The 18,310-nt window shown below is 36.8% G+C and overlaps 1 protein-coding gene across 2 annotated transcripts in view; it reads right to left on the bottom strand.

Moving 5' to 3' along the window:
* SCAMP1 (secretory carrier membrane protein 1) overlaps window positions 1-18,310 on the bottom strand; it is a 40,951-nt gene that overhangs the window by 10,730 nt on the left and 11,911 nt on the right. Inside the window, exons 2-5 of one of the 2 annotated variants that reach the window (XM_071732042.1) lie at window positions 16,005-16,082; window positions 7,888-7,986; window positions 7,528-7,639; window positions 3,860-3,988 (exon numbers count right to left, since the gene is read on the bottom strand). In XM_071732042.1, the coding sequence (XP_071588143.1) occupies window positions 3,860-3,988; window positions 7,528-7,639; window positions 7,888-7,986; window positions 16,005-16,082 (418 nt within the window). The remainder of the gene's footprint in view (window positions 1-3,859; window positions 3,989-7,527; window positions 7,640-7,887; window positions 7,987-16,004; window positions 16,083-18,310) is intronic. The other variant, XM_071732043.1, reaches the window with a different exon arrangement.

Genomic DNA, 18,310 nt, shown 5'->3' with positions numbered 1-18,310 from the left:
TGTCAAAACTCTGCAATATACCATGTCTATATGACAATAATTTCCCAGCAATACTAACACAGAACCCTGTGAAGTCATTTAAGAAAGCCTTCTCCTAGTTTAGCTGTGGAAGCAGTTGAGGTTAAAAACAACAACAACAACAAAAAAATGGCATTCATGACAGAGTGAGAGTGAACAATGGGAATTTACATTAGTTTAATAAATATTCAGACTCAACTTCATTTTTATTAGTGTAAACTTCCTTGTACAGAAGAATCCTACTTAAGATATACAGTCCTGGTCCTAATCAACTACAGTTCATCATCCATTAGTGTTTGAAAGTGACCTGTAAATAAAGATCACACATTGCATTAATGCTAGACATCATCTGCTCTATTGACTAACTATTGAATAATTATTTTGCAGTTCCATTTGGAACTGTGCAAAAGTAGATTTTTGTAGCAGATTTTATTTCTGTCAAGTTTTACTGATGGCATTCTCAGGAAACTGAAGCCCTCACCAGGACACATGACAAAAGACTGCGCTTCTTCCCAGGAATCAGCTGGACTGTCACCCTGTAGTGGACTGCATCAAGGGGAATGGGACGCCTAGAAAACAGGGTTTTCAAGCCACAAGGCAAAAAAGAAACAAGAACAAAGCCGGTGAAGTTTGATCACACATAACCGGGAAGCAAACAGAGGCTTCAGTGGTACTTCAGGCCTTTGTTTGTTACTTTGTTACGCTCTTTTTAGAGTGGTGGCAGGTAAGACTAGTAAAAATGATTTGCAAACAACAGAAGTATCTTCTGTAAGAAAAAATATGCTGTAAAACAGGCTTAAATCAACACATAACAAACAGATTCTATCAAAAATATGAAGGTGTTTTTTCTCTACACTGTACATTAGGACTTCAGCTAAAATACTGGACACAGTCCACATTGTAAACACGCTGAAAAAGTACATAATATGGAGTCAAACCAAGCAGTAAACCTGTAAAACAACAACCAACCAGACTTCTAGAAAACATGACCTACAAAAAAGGGCTGAGTAAACGATGTTAATTTAGCCAAAGGGAGATGATTAAAGGGGGTAAACATGTTCTCCATAACAACAGTGGACAGAACAGGGAAGATCGAACACAGGAAGGGATAATTAAATTACATACTACGAAACATCCTCTAAGGATAAAACTAGCAACACATTAGAACAGGCTCGAAGGGTCTCAGGAATGAACAGGCAGAATAAACATCAGCATAGATGGATATATCCACTACTGATCATGTCCTCAGACAGGATGGATGAGATGACACTCTCCTAAGTTGAAAAACTACCATAAAAGTTGGCACTTAAGGGTATTACTTTTTAACCAGAATCTATAGTTCAAGTCATTGGTCTAAAAAAACCTTTAAAAGCCTTGTTCACAGAAAACTGAAACATTCACTACCAGTATAAAGTTACAAACCCAAATGCCACGGAAAGTTTCTATGAGATAAGGCAGCTCTTTGGTTTCTAACTTCAAGTAAGCAATATTCCTTGTAAATCAGTATTGCTCATTTTGTACATGCTGTCAGCCTGTGGGGAAAGCAAGTGGAAAGCACAAGCCTTTAAGCCAAAAATTTTTTGGTATTAGATACAGGTCAAGAGACATGGGACATTTCACTAATAATAGCATAGAAAAATCTGAATAGTAAATCTCGGTGCTAAAAAGCCAGGCAAATCTGCAAGCTACTAGAACAGCAACGGTAGCAAAGCTAAGATAGAATAGAAAAGCTCCACTGGTAGCTGACAGAAGGCATTGGTAATTGATTGCTGTAGTTCACAAAACCTGGGAGCACTCAGTCAGTAAAAATGGAAAAGACTCTACCCAAGGAATAATAGAAAACAATCTGTGCGAAGAAAAAACCAAATCAAGGAATCAGAAACTCTGAGTTGTAACACAAACAGAGAAAAGATGGATGGTTTGGGGGAATACGGATACAAACAGACTTGTTCTCTCATGAGATGAAGAGTATATAGATCTGAAATAGGTAAAAAACTTTCCTTAGATACATTAGGACCAGGAATAATGATATAAAAAATTGCTACTAACCATAGAAACACATAGAAAACTAAAATAGAAAGGTTTGCTGCTATAGCTGCAAAAAGGAAGAGGAAAACTAACCTACTGTACAAAGTGCTGTGCATATAGTACTAGGTTTATCCAAAAGTGATTATGTTCACAGAACCCCTATGCCTTGAAAGACACTGGAAGTTCTGGAAGATAAAACAAAATGCAAGATATAGCAGCAAGCATAAGCAGGCTGATTTGCTATAGTACTAAGCAGTAAGAGGCTTCACTGCAGAAGCATAGTCACTCTTAATGACAAATGAGCCAAATCATGTAGAAGAGTCAAAAGCACTGACTGAACAGCCAGCCCCAAGGCACAGAATTCTGCACTCAGTCTAAATTTTTTTTTAAAGCCAGAAATTGCTTTTGTCTTTGTTTTCCTTTATCATGCCATTTTCTTTGCCGAGTAATTCCTTTGTCAGAGTGTACTAGGACTAAAGAAGGAAAAGAGACAGAGGACTCAGTAAAGTGTGTCTACCTAGAAGAAAATCTGTCATTTTGGTATAAAAGCACAACTCCTATATATTTTTAACAGCTATACCATTGCTGCTTCCTATATTCCTATCCTCAAGAAGAAAAGAGAGAAAGAATATTAATATTCCAATCACTGACAGCTTCACCTTGTATTTGAAACACATAATACTTCAGAACTCAGACCAGCAAATTGCCAGGATCAGTAACTATCATAAAATTTTGGAGTACTTGATCTCAGATTTCATATAAAACTTAAATAGCTGCCAGATTTATAAGAGTGACTAGTCCCATATTCTACAGTGGATTTAGTTGCTTATTTGAAGATTAATGACTCAGCAGCTAATATAAAAAACTGGATTACAATGAAGTGGAATTCAATTGATTCAACACTGAGTGCTCATTTAATGTGTTTCCATTACGTGGTTCAATCACAGTAATAAGATTACCAGATTAACAGGTAAAACTACAGAGATTTGCTAACTAAATCTGAAGCCCTGGAAAAAAAAAAAAAAAAAAAAAAACAAAAACAAATCTTCTAGAATTCACGTTGCTTTATTTATTAAATGCACCAAAGCACCTAAATCTTTCTAATTTCCTTAGTCTCAGAGTAATTATTAGGCTCCTATCACTCAGGACAAGGCAGAAAAAACAAATGTTCTAGTATTTGTAGTTTGGTTCATCTATTATTTATCTAGTCGAAACACAGCACCTAAATGATGGCAAAATTAAACCCACCAGTATGGTGCAGAGCATTCTTGCTCTATTCTTGCTCTAGTATTCTTATAAAAGAATACTTTTAACATCAATTGATTCTTCAGCAAATTTTCTTTACACTATTTTTTTTAAACAGACTGAAATAATATTAAATCTCCACTGCAGACTAAATCCTGCATGAAACTATACTAAACCATGTATCGTAAAGCAAATGAATATTACACTTCTTACCTCACAAGTCCATTAATACTCACTGTGGATTGTATTTCTAGTATACAAGCAGATTTTTAAAACAATAGAAATATTTCTACATTAATTAACAGTCAAAGCTCACATTACAACAGCAGAGATACTTAAAACAGAGAACAGGAAAATCCTCCTCTTGCTCTGTGGGAGTTTTTATGAAATAATTCAATACTTTTTAAACTGAAGCTAATAACGAGATTTCAGTTTAACATTTGACTTACAGATTTGAAACTATTTCTCATTACAGATGTTGCAAAAGCCAAAGTAGCACGTATATATCATCAATAAGTGCCTATAAATAGGCATTTTGTTTATTCCTTTAAAAAAAATAAATACTTACACATCCACAAATAGTACATAATCTTTACTGTCTTCTGGAATTCTACTGGAATGTCCACAGAAAAGTCCTGGTAGAAACAAGGACCTACTGGAAAATTCTCAGGGAGAGGTGGCCAGTTATTTTTTCTACCTGCAAACCAGAAAAAACATAGCGAGATTTATAGTACAGACTTAATCTCTGTGTATTAGAAAGAGATACAAATTTGGACTTCTTCAAATTGTTTTATGCATGAGTTTTACAAGTATACAACTTGAGCTACAAAAACCCAAGAGTTTTATCAGCCATCTTCACACAATACTGAAAATAATTTTTGAAAGAAAACACAATGAAGTGCTGACAGATCAAGGAAAGTACAATATTTTATCTTTGTAAAATACTAAGCAGGCACCTGACCATTCCTACAAAGTGATGAGTAGAGAATTCTTCATAAGACAAGACAGATGGTCAGATGAACTTGACTTTTAAATGTAAATTTTCCTGAAATCCCACCAAACTCACATACTTTAACATCAAGACTGGGGACTGAGAATAATTTTTCATTCTCAGAATCCTGATACTTTAACACCAGACCTTCCCCGACTTTGAATCAGGTCTAAATACAGTTTACAGTCAAAGTTTTACCTAAAAATCTATAAGCCACAAAAATGGCAACTACTGAGGTAGTGTAAACTACTTTTTTGTTACAAGAAGGTGGCCTACAGTGTCATCGTATTTTGATAGAGTTGGGAAAGAGAGGGCAGACACCACAAAGGACCCAGTATAAGACACTCGGACTTCCTGTATGCTTGTCTGCTCACAGGCTGAAGTATTAATTCTGCCAAACAGAAGTCACACCAAGCACAGACTCAGTGATTTAACTGAGATTGTAACTGCAACAAAAGTTTACCAGATCATTTCAATTCCGGATGCAAGAGAAACACTGAAGCTTAATTAAAGAGTAACATCACGGTACCTTTATTTGAAATTCTGACAAGATGTTGCTTGCAATTTTTATCTTCAACCATTAACTTTGCCAGATGTTCATCTGACACAAACAGAAATCTTGCAAACCTTAGAAGCATGGATTATTTCATGTTTCCCCACTCAAACAAGATGAAGCTGTCAAATTTGTCAAAACAGGTTCAAATCACTGACTAACTGTTAAGTTTCCTGCTTCTTCTACTGACACTTTTGCCAAGCTTTTGAGAGCAGGGGAGTCACAGAGGAAGCATATGGTAACGAATGAATGAGTATTCCCATTCATGATGAAAACTTCTCATACAAAAAGTATCTGGAAATAATTCATTCTGCAGTAGAAGGCTACCTCACTCAGGACTCAATGTTTCAAGACACACCTATGGAAAAATTCATGTACCTTACAATAATTAAAGTTATTATTTAAGATCTGTATGCCATGCATTTTGTAGATTCTATGGTACAAGTTTCAAAATTTTCATCTAGGACTGAAAGACCGCTTGGTGAGATGGTTCAAGATCAAAAAAGATATCTTTTTCTAAATACACTTTGAATACTTGTATTTCAAGACTGCCTTTTGATAAGCTCAGTGATACCTCAACACAAATTACCATCTCAAGACATACTAGCATAACTTTAATGGTAAAGTTGCAGGCACTCTCGAAATAGCTTGATATAAGTACAGAAAAGGTATTGTCAGGCATGCCCAAATAAAGTAACTGAAATAGGAAGCGGCACACTTTAAATATCTCAAATGTGATGGTAAGAAGGACCTGAGCAGAGAAGACTGAAAGCACTGAGCTGAGATGATCTGCCAGCTTGAAGATCTTTGCACCGTAGTTGATTGCAGATGATCATGGTGTCCTAGTTGTGCGGCCAGCATCTTAAATTGAATGCAAATAGCTAGAGTACTGCAAGAGAATCTGTTGTCCATCAAGACAACCCTACATTGTTTCCAAAGGAGATCAAATGAGTGTGTAAAAGAAAAAAAAATAAATAAAATTAAAAATAAAGGAGTATTTTTCTCTTCAGTCACAATATACAAATCTTCATTTGCAGCATCTTTCACTCAGTCATTTGGTTAAAAAATACTATCTTCTTTAAAGCTTTTAGAGCTCTGTCTTCCCTGTTCAGCCTTCCTAAAGAATCCTTTAGATTCTTCATGGATTCATCAAGCACATTGATGTGAACTGCAACCTAATAACAAACTGTCATTTGAGAAGTATCCTGAACCATGCATAGGGTATCAGTTATGTTCCTTAAGATACAGGTGAACAAAAATTTCACCAAAACCTGGAAGAGAAAAGTAATCCACCCAGACCACCAATGTAAGATAGTAAAATTAGAGGAAGGGCGATATATGGGAGAGGGAAACGAAAAAAACTATCAAAAAATCATTATCTGGGAGAAGAGGTATGAATACTTAAGAGAAAGATTGAAAAGGACAAACATTGAGAAAATAATGTTCTAATGAAGGGAAAGCATCAGCATGAATTTGCTCTTAGAAGAACTGCAGTTCCCCTTTTCCAGATGCTAGCAAATGACTGGCGTATGAGTAGTCTTTACAGATTCCCAAGGAGAGGAAATAAAGAGGGAGGTGCTGATCTCTTGTCACTTATTTTGGCATTGTTCAAAGAAGAGCCAGGGCAAGTTTAGAATGGAAACTTTAACATTTCTTTACCAAGTGGGTGGTCAAACACTATAATGGGTGGTCAATGCCCCAAACCTGTCAATGTTTAAGAGGCATTTGGACTTTAACAACATGCTTTAACTTCTGCTCAGCCAAGAACTAGTCAGCTAGATGATCACTGTAAGTCCCTTCCAACTGAAAATCACTCTGTTCTATTCTGTTCTGTTCCATTCCATTCTGTTCCTTGATAATTTGAATGAACAATTCAAATGAGCAATTATGCAATCTGGAATTGTACCACTGCATACTCAAAAATTAACGCCACCAACCCAGCACGGCGAAAAAAATCTTAGATACAAATGGAAAGACTATACAAAGTCACAGTCCTTTATTTTTTGTCTTCTTTTTTTTTCCTGACTTTAGTCTGAAGTTCTTCCTCTTCAAACAGGATATTCCCATAGATCTATTCTAGCAAAGCATCTTCAGTTTAGAGCCAAATCTTCTCATTGGTGAAACTGCCATAAAAATCTGACCATTTGCACAGCACACTTTGGAGTCTGTTCCAAAATGAGATGCTGATCTTAACTATGGGTTCCAAAGTGTCAAATGAAAAATTAATACAAGATTCATTAATAATAGGATAGATCTTTCTGCTATTTGTGTTGAGTATTGTCTGCAAAAAAGCAAAAGGTAAGAAAACATTTTAAAAAAGGAAAATTCTCCTGTAGCTATAAATATTGCCAGAAGCTAAATCAAGGCTATGAAACTACCTTTACCTATTCTCAAAATGCTCCATTTCTATTCAATAGCATTACCTCAATCTTAACCTAGAATAAAAATAGCAGACACCAGAGAGTAACATGTAACAGAGGACACATTTAAAATTTGACAGTAAAAATCTGCATAAGTACAACACGGGTTTTAGTCAATGTATGCACTGACTCATGGGAGATAATCTCTTATGATGAAGAGATTATAAATCCCCCTCTTTGATCTTTTCCACAATATCACTGTAAAACTAAAACAGCTCCTAAGAAAAAGTGAAACTGCTGGAAATTAAAGAAGTAACTTTTTTCATCCATACCCCCCTGCTGATTGAGACTCTGCATTTCCCTTTCTCTGCGATCTAGTTCAGCTGCTTTTCTTTCCAGTTCTTCTTGTCGCTTTAGCAGTTCTGCCTGGGCCAAGGCATGCTCCTGAACAAAAGAAGGATCATTAGATACCAACAAAAAATACACAAAGTAAATATCCGAAGCCCTTATTCTATAATTAAGTATCCCCAGTAATAGTCTAAGACTGACGCACTATAATGCATTAACTGATTACTTAAAGACAGTATTAATTTTCATATATCAGTAGGAGATTAATACTTTCATAAATTAGATATTATTCCAGGAGTGTATTTAAACGATTAAAAGGAACCTAGTGCCTGAAAGTTACAAACCTTTGCAATTTGTGTGTAAGCAGGTGATTCTTCTGTTGGTTTCATTATTGCTGGCTGTGTACTGGGTACATTAGGCATTTTTACATTTCCTGGAGGAGGCTAAGAAAACAAGAGATAATTATAAGAAACAGCTATTCTGTTAAACATCTTTTCATTAACTCTGTAAGAAGCAATGTAGTTGTTTTAAAGGAAGTGCTGCTGATAAACTGAAAATCTGATTATGTTGCCTCCAATATTTATAACTTTTAGCAAAACAAGTCAACCAAATTGTATGGTGCAGAGTTCTTTTAATTTGTTTTTATTTATTTATTTTTCCAGAGGAAAAGGACCTGGATGTGATCATTGGCAGCTGGCTAAGTATGGTCCAGCAGTTTGTGGTAGCCAAGGTGTTCAACAGCATCCTGACTTGTATCAAGAACTGTCTCACCAGCAAGACCAGGGAAGTGACTGGCCCCCTGTACCAGGCACTTGTGAGGCCACACCTCAAATACTGTGTTGAGTTTTGTCTCCGTCACTACAAGAAGGACATGAAGGTGCTGCAGTGTCTCCAAAAAGGGCAAAAAGGCTGTGGCGAAGGGCCTAGAGCACAAGACTATGGAGAAGCAGCTGAGGGAAGTGATTTGGAGAAAAGGAGGATAAAGGGGGGACCATACCATTCTCTATAACTACCTGAACACACACTGAAGCAAGGTGGGTGTGCTGCTGTCTTCTACAAGGTAGCAAGTGAAAGCAAATGGCCTCAAACTGCACCAGGAAGATTTAGATTGGATATTAGGAAAAATTTATTCACTGAAGGCCTGCCAGGGAAGCTACCCAGGGAAGTGACTGGTTCACCAACCCTGGTGTAAACATGGTGCTTAGGGAGATGCATTAGTGGTGGACTTGGCTGCATTAGTAACAGGATCTTTGAAAGTGCAAGTGGCAAGTGATAGCCAGCTAGGCTAACAAACCTGTTAACAATTTCCAGGAAGGACTTCAGTAGCCCTCCCATAATACTGTAAAAAGTAACAGTAATATTACCTGTAGTAATATAAAAAGATGCATTGTCAAACTAAAAAATACTTGAAAAATATTTCAAAATATTTATCCTTAAAAAGCTTTGTCCAAACAGCCTGCAGTGCTGCTAATGACTGGAATATGACTGGCATCAACCAGATGCTCCTTGAACTCTGACAGGCTTGGGACCATGACCCTGTTCCTGGGATTCCTGTTTCAACCAACCACATTCTCAGTGAAACCTTTTCCTAATGCTCAATCTGAACTCTCCCCAACACAACTTGATTCAATTTCCTCGTGCCCTACCACAAGAGAGGAAATCAGCAGCTCCCCTTTCGTTGCCCCTCTTTAGAAAGTTGTGGGTACCCCTCTGTCTTCTCATCTCCAAGCTGAAAAAAACCTAGTGACCTCAGACCATCCTAAATCTTGCCCTTGAGACCTTTCTCCATCTTGGTCACCCTTCTGTGAACACATTAATAGTTGTCCTTCTTATATTGAGGAGCCCAAACTGTACTCATTATTGGAAGTGGGGCTGTGCCACTGCAGTGTAGAGTGGGACAATCTCCTCCCTAACTGGCTAGCTATGCTTTGCTTGATGCATCCCAGGACACTGTTGACCCTTTTGGCTACCAGGGCACACTGTGGAACTTGCCAAATACACAAGCCCCTGATCTCTTTCTGCAGGGCTACTCTCCAGCCTCTGATCTCCCAGTTTTTACGTATAATTAGGATTATCGCCTCCCAAGAGAAGACCCCAACGACTGCCCTTATTAAACTTTGTATATTGGATGAGTGCCCAGCTCTCTAGTCTATACAGACTCTGCAGGGCCCTCTTGGGAGTCCACAGTGCCTCCTAACTTAATATCATTGGCAAACAAACAGTGTATGTTCAACTCCTGCACCCAGATAATTTATAAAAATATGATGTATATAATTATCTACGTATATAGAAATCCACGTATATATAATTATACATAAATCATATATTTTAAAAAATTTTACAAATGTTAAAGAGCCCTAAAACTTGGCCCTGTGGGACCCCACTGGTGACTAGCCACCAGCCTGATGTAACCCCATTTACTACACCTCTTTGAGCCAGACGTATCACCCAGTGGCTCACCCAATATATTATGGATTTGTCTAGCTGTGTACTGGACATTCTGTCTAGAAGGACACAGTGAGAGATAGTATCAAAAACTTGGCTAAAATCCAAAACGACGATACCTGCTGGCTTTCCTTATTCAATTATATGGTTGCCTTTGTCATACAAGGAAATCAAGTTACTTAAGGAGGACTTTCCCCTTACGTACCCATACCGGCTATGACTGATGACTGTGTTGTCTCTCTCAAGTGTTTTCCAGTAACTCCCAGAATAACCCTATCCATAATTTTACAAGGCACTGAAGTGAGACTGACAGGCCTGTAATATCAGGGCCTTCCTTCTTACCGTTCTTGAAAGCTGGGACAAGTTTGCCAGCTTTCAGTTGTCCGGAACCTTTTCAGACTCCTAAGACAATTGGAAAATTACGGAGAGAGGTTCCACAACAAAGCTGACCGGCTCTTTCAGTACCCTGGTATGAAACCCATCAGGCCCCATAAACTTATGTGCATTCAGCTGAAGCAGCAAGCCTTGCAAAACTTCAGAGGTGTCTGGGAATTCACCATGTCCCAAGCCACAGGGCTCCAAGGGGCCATCATGAGTATTAAAGGGAGAGGTGAAGAAGGCATTAAACATCTGTGATTTGTCTACATCCCTATTTGTGATTAACCACATCAAGTGACAGACTGATGCTCTCTCTCATCCTCCTTTGCTATTAAAACATTTTTTAAAGCTCTTCTTGTTGTCCTTCACAGTGCTGTCCAGCTTAAGCCCTAATCAAGCTTTGGGAAACAGGACAACTGGCTACCACCAGCTGGCTGCCAAACACTTCTATACTTCCAACTCACCACCAGTACACCTACACATCAATCAGCAGGTGGCTTTCGTTCATCACAGCACTGTGAACAGAACCTTGAGAGCTCTGCTCATAGTGCTCTGACAATTAATTTTTTGTGTTACAAATTGTGTGACTGATACTCTTGAACTGATATATAGATACATGGATATAGATACATGGATATAGATACATGGATATAGATACATGGATATAGATACATGGATATAGATACATGGATATAGATACATGGATATAGATACATGGATATAGATACATGGATATAGATACATGGATATAGATACATGGATATAGATACATGGATATAGATACATGGATATAGATACATGGATATAGATACATGGATATAGATACATGGATATAGATACATGGATATAGATACATGGATATAGATACATGGATATAGATACATGGATATAGATACATGGATATAGATACATGGATATAGATACATGGATATAGATACATGGATATAGATACATGGATATAGATACATGGATATAGATACATGGATATAGATACATGGATATAGATACATGGATATAGATACATGGATATAGATACAATTTCCTTGCAAAAATCAGAGCAGAGCAGTCTGCACCTTGAGGTTCTGTTCACAGTGCTGAACAAGAGCCACTTGCTGATTGGAGTGCAGTTGTTGAGTTGTTGCAATTGCAGTGAGTTAGTGGTGTAGAACCATCCAGCAGCCAGCTGGCAATATCCAGATGACCTTGACTTAGCACTGGCTGCATACCTTTTATCCTTACAGTAGCAAATAGCACCTCTATAGTTCTCCTGTGCTGCTTGCCCTTGCTTCCAATGTCCATACAATCTTGTTTTCCACTTAAGTTCTGGAGCAAGATCCCTCCCTGCTCAGAAAAGCTGACCTTGTGCCCCACTTGCTTGACTTCCAGCACTTTGAAATTGCCTCCTTCTACGCTCTTAAGCAATGGCTCTTAAGAAGTGACCATCATGCAACCATTTTAAACTCAGGCTGCACTAAGTCTTCCTATCAAACTGAAGTACTCATTTTTAGAACCCTAATCAAAGCAGAGAAACACAAAACTTTCCACAGCTACTGAATCTTATGTGGTTCATACCAGAGCATTCAAAAAAACTACTGTACTTTCTTTTTTCTTTAGAATTAAATGAGTAGATGTAGGCTTCTCGGGTGACTTCAGGGCCATAGAAGTCAAACCTCTTTCTTCTCCTCTCAAGCTTAACAGTCCAGTCCATTGTTCTGGAAACTGGAAGACTTGGCTCCGTGTCAGGCATAATGAACATTTGAAAAGTAGACTTGATCTGTGTCTCTTACCTGAGCAGAATGTCACAGTCTTCCTGTAAAAATTCTTTTATTTCCTAATTTTATACTTACAGGACCACAGTCTGGCTTATTCACATATCAGGATAAAGCTGTAGAATTATACTGTAATTAACATATAATATGCTAAATATAAAATATAAAAAATTAAACAGATTTACTTCTACTCCCTTATACATCTGCATACAAAAAGTTGTTGCGAAAAGATGTTGTATTTATTAAACTGGACGTTATTGGTTAAAACACAGCAAACTAATCAGATATCATGGTGAAAAAAAAAATCTAAGAAGTGACAAACACTGGAAAAGGCTGACAACGGAGGCTGCAGAATCTCCATTCTTGTATACATTGAAAACTCCCCAACACAAGGTGCTAAGCAATGTGACTTAGTGACCAACTCTGAAGAGGGAAACCTGAGAAAGATGACTGCCAGAGGTCCCTTGCAACCTATGACTCAGCACTTACTCTGTCATACTTTTCTGTCCATGTGTTGGTTGTGTGTCTCAGTGCTACGGGTGGCTTAAGGACTTGGTTATGGAACAGAGATACCTGACTTACAATCCACACAGAATTGACATGACATTAACAGTAAAATGGTCAGAAATTCTTGACTTTTTATGGATGTAACTCTAACCCTAGTTACTCAGACTTGTATTGTAAGGATTGTACAACTACAGTGATCGCTGCATAGTATTGTATCACAGCACATCACCCACATTTAGACAGGAGAGCCAAGCTAACTTCTTTTACAGATATTTCACTTCACAGATTCAGTCTTCCATCCTCACTCACACATTACAATGTTGGAATTTAACTTAACCCCATTCTACAACACCCTTTTCTTTCCCACCCAAAACGGTACTTTCTGGGATAGGCCTTTTTATTTCATACCTTGCTCTCACAGATGCACTGGGGGAAGAAGCAAATATTATGACCTCTCTTGAAGAGAAAAGCTTGCCTGGACATAAATGCTCAGAAGAAGTTCTCTCTTTAATAAATTTTCCCCTGGGGGTGAAGTACTTTATTTACTGAGAGTGGGGGGAAGACTTCCAAAGGAAATCAGCTGTATATGATCAATATGTTTTTATAAACACTTCACTGTGTTTGCATGCAAGTCAAAAGGAGGGGAGATGTCCAGGCATTTCCTGAAAAAATCCATTGAAAGGTTCTTTAAAAACTCCCATCTGTATTGATTTTTTTTTCAAATTTTTAATGCATTAATTTGGATGTTATTACTATATACATTATTGTGACTACACATGTTACACATATACACACAAAGTGCTCAGAAAAGTTCAACATGCACTAGAAACAGGAAGAGATTAAAGGTCATCTTTAACAGTAGTTTAATTAAATGATGAAGCTGAAATACTAACTGTCTAATCTCATCTGTTTCTTGCTGATTTCAGAAACATGACAGATGACACTAAGTCATCTCCATGGTGACTGTTAAGAGCTCGAGACAAAAACACTGAGGATGCAGGCAACAATATTTAACCTGACATTTACATCATCCACTAAAAACTTTGTTTGGTTTAACAATCAAAAATAAGACAGGCTTTTAAACTTTGGAGGAAGCAAAAAGAAAAGACTCATGAATTCTTACATTAGGTATCAAGGTGGTGACACCAGACACCTAAAATTTCCCACACCAATGTACCATCTTCACTATATCCTATGTGTTATTTTCCTGCCAAATTTCTCCCTGCATATGTAAAGGATATACCTTGACTGAGAAAAAGTGAATGCACTGAAATACTAAAAAACTCAACAATCAGAATAAGGAATACTGACAATAAGTAGAATTTACTTTTATTTTTTCTGTCCTGTCCTGATAGCCAAGAAAGAACTGGTATGAAGCACCTGCCTTGGCAAAGGAAGAACACAACTGAGCAAAGATAGAAAGTGTCAGCACTCAGAGTCTGAAGCCACTTTCTCATAAAAGAAACATCCTGTCTAGATTTGCAATGGAGAATTGCAAATGCATCGAGCATTTGGAGGGAATGGGGGCGGTCAATCCTGTGTTAATGCTAGAGACTGCAAGACACCATCTCACCACTACCACTAGAAAGCTGAATTTGTAATTAAATCATACGTTTTCATCTTCCTTAACAACCACAACTTAAAAACTACAACTACATATTGTTATTTATACCGAAATAAACATCATTTTGCCATTATGGCAATTAAAATTAAAATTTAAAATTTTAAATGTTAGAAAGGGGATTACCTGCAAAAAACTGTTCAAGGTGACTTAGCTTCCCAACAAAGGTAGAACAAGGAACAGCAGCAAATCAAAGCCTCCAGAAACTAACTGGATGTTTTTGCTCTGGCCTGCACACAAAAAGCAGAGTAACCTCTCTATCTTTGTCACTCTCCAGGTCTAAAATTCACAGACCCTGCTTCTACCTCTGTTCATCCAGTGTTTCACTGTCTCTTCTTACTCGTCATATACCTTTGTTTGTACACATATGCCCTTCTCTTGCATACAAGGCTGAAAGAAAAATTGAGCACATGAAACTGTGAACATATCCTTCAGATACCAAAAACTATTCCTGTAAATGCATACAATTACAGGATAAGTACCTACATATTCAGTGTACATAAGATATAGAGATAGGGATACAGAGATACAAGAGAAAGGGAGATATCATCTAGAGGTTGACTATCACTGCATTCTTAGCTGAATATATAATTTATTCTCTCAGTCTTGTTTTCTGCAAGAAAATCTGAAAGTTCTTTTCCTCTACAGAAAGGGAACTGCTCATTCAACAGACAGGTCGTATGAATTTCTAACATCTCATAGATTATCAGTTGAATTGTGGTGCATTAATATAGCATATATTCAGAGGATCTGAACAATGACTTAAGGATTTCCTCCATCCTCTCAATTTTTCAGAGTGACATCTGTAACGAGCAGTTAGAATCCTCTGTACCTGCACAGCTCAATGCTCAAAGCCAGATAACCTTAGCCTTAAAATTCAGTTTTCCTTTTCCTACAGAGTTGCATGTTAAAATCAATAACAAAAAGCTTTTATTAATAGCTCTATTCTATGTAGTAGTAGTAGCTCTACATTTTTATTTTTTTATAGAAAAGACCTACTGTCTTTTTAGCAAGTGGCAAATACAAGGCAATTTTGAAACTCTTTAAGCTTCAGAAACATAAACATATTGCATGATATTGTGAGTTAGAACAAAATTTGAGACATTTAATATTGTTGTTAGTTGTAAATATTGTGCTTTGAACTGCTTATCCAAGGCATACTAAAACATAAGCTTCTTCCAATCTAGCCTTTTAATACTGTATGAAACCTTACTGTTGCGTTGCAAGACCTAAATGCCAACAGTCCCTAACAGCACTACCAGCTTGCCACAGGAACTGAGTCTACATTTGAAAACTATAGTATTTGAATGTTCATAAATCAGACAGATATTAATCATCCATAGACTTTGCTAATCTTGAAAGAAACCTTCACCAGCAAAAGTAACCATTAATAAATGCTCTTACAGTATGAATTGACTACAACCTTCCTTATATTCCCCTCCCCTCCAGTAAGTGAAGATAAGCAGAAAAGTAAATTAAAACTATAAATTGGAGGCCAAAAGCATCTGACTGTCCTGGACATAAATCATTCCTTTTACTACAGCACAACTGCTCATAGTTGTGGACTGTTACTTAAACAAATACCCAAAATACTTGATGGCACTACCAATGCTTATTCATCTTCCCTTACCTCTAGCTAACCTGTCATGTGTTTTACATCAGTCCCAAAATCTGAAAACAGTACCTCACCAATCTTACCTAAAAAAGATTAACAGTATAATAAAGACATAAATGTGCTTACTGTTCTTGAATCAGAGAAAGGATTGTATTCATCTAGCCCTGGAGGAACATTTCTTGTCACTTGTGTAACAGAAGGATCCTAGAAGAGAAGACAGCTCTGTAAATGTATTGGACATGGATATAACCAACAAGTCGATACTTTTATCATTATATGATATAAAGCTCGGCTTTTGTTTCAATCTAAAAAAAGGTTTGTTTTCACTTGAAAAGATGGTAAAAATCCTCTTCCGTCTCCAAAATAACATAATTCCATTCTGAGCTTCTTATAAACCTAGATTAACACAGTCAAACCAAAACCCCATCTGTCATAAGGAAAAAAACCTCTCAGCAGAGAAGGGAAGAAAACCGTATCCCGCTATGTTGACCAATGGACTCCATAACTGTACATATATAATTAGTAAAACGGAAGAAAAGAGCTTCTGTAGCTCCTGGGTTTCCCTGTTCTACAGCACCTCCGACACCTGAAGAATTGGAAAAGCATTTCAGAAAGATGAAGCTCAGGACAGTGTCCCATAATGCCAAAAGCACCTTTGGCACAGCACTTACCTGAACTGGTAAAAATAAGGAAAAAAAAAGTGTGGGGGTTTTTTTGTCCAATGAACTATGTAATGAAAAACACTGCTTGAGGTTTAGCTTGAGGCAGTGATTTCAGGAATGAAACATTTGTGAAACATCTGTGCAAGAGACATGGCAGGCTCAGTGCTGCCAAAGAGCAGAAGTGCCCACTACCACAGAAGCTCTGTATGAAGAAAAATTGCACTTATTCCATGTGCTCGGCTCCACTACATTGTTTCTGTGCCTTAGTTTAAGGTTTTTTCATCTCCAGAGTGTAAGAATAGATGAAAGAGAAGTGTTTTGAAAATTAATAAATCCACTTATTCAGTTTATATGTTTATGTACATGCAAAAAAAAGTGTACAGTATTTTATATGTACATTGAATACAAATAACTCTAAATATACTATTTAACTATAACTATTAAGTATTTTCTTAATTTCAATACACACTAGTTCATCATTAGAAAATCTACTGAAGTTGATAGAGACTAGGAAGAATATAAATATTTTCATCTCTATACATTTACATTAATCCTTTTATTTAAGACGTGTACCTTGAATATTTACTTTTTTATATACAGAGAATTAATCTACACTAAATATAAAAACTATTAAGCTACTAAAAAATAAAACCTAGTTTCTTAGAATCAGCACCTACTACAGTGTCAGCTTAGTCTTGACAGCAGTACCAATCTACAGATACCTGAGCAGAATTTTCTTAATGGCTGCAGCCAACTTACATACAGCTATTAAAAAAAGAAATGTGATAGAGTATTTATCAACTCAAAAATCATGAAGGACACAGCAAATGAGCATAAACCTGTTTTTTCCATTAGGTGCAGTCATATGTCTATTGATGAGTCAATTTAGAAATTTTTACTATAAAGCAGTTCAGGACAAAATCATTGCTTCAAAAATTAAAAATTCATATGGTGCATATTTTACTCAAATACATGTGTGTAAGCATACATCAAAACTACCCTTCAGGTCACAAAATGCTACCACCTTTGGCAAAAGCATACATTTCACTGCAAAACAGTACTTCAATGATAATTGAACAAGAATCACTCTTCCTATAAATGTATACAAAACAATGTTACATGCAATTCAAAATCAGCTTTCCTACATTTGACCTATACCATAATTAGTGGTTTAAATAAAGCCACCATAGTGACAGTATCTCCCACAAGTTCATCTTATTTTTATTTAACATCCTGGACTTGAATGTGCTGTTTCAGCTAATATCATGTCTTGTATAAGCCGATGAACTAGTTCACTGTCAAATGTTCTTTCATTAAATGACTAGCACAAAATATTGTACAAATAAATAATAAAAATACGGAAGTCTGTGCATGTGTGGAGAAATGTCAGAATTCAAGTACAAACACTAGGAAACATTGGATAAAAGGATCATAAAATAAGAGATGTAGTAAATCTGACATTTGAAATAGGAATTAGTTTACTAGGCTTGTCAGTACAAGATCAAAAAAGAGAAACTTCAAACAAAGTTAATAAAAATAAGACAATTTCATGACTCAATATACAGGATGGCAGAAAGGTGTATACAGCTGAAAACTGTGGTGGGCTTACCCTTAGCAGCAGCTAGGCAGCAGCTAAGCTCACTCAAAGCCTTCCTCAGTGGGATGAGGGAAGAGTCAGAAGGGCAAAAGCAAGTAAAACTTGTGGGTGTCAAGAAAAAGACAGCTTTATAAAGTGGAGGAGAGATAGAGAAAAAAAACCAACAACAAACC

This window comes from Heliangelus exortis, chromosome Z (assembly GCF_036169615.1).
Source record: "Heliangelus exortis chromosome Z, bHelExo1.hap1, whole genome shotgun sequence".
In the NCBI taxonomy this organism is placed as follows: Eukaryota; Metazoa; Chordata; class Aves; order Apodiformes; family Trochilidae; genus Heliangelus; species Heliangelus exortis.
The sequence above is the reverse complement of the archived record's forward strand: the minus strand, read 5'-3'. Positions and strand labels throughout refer to the sequence as shown.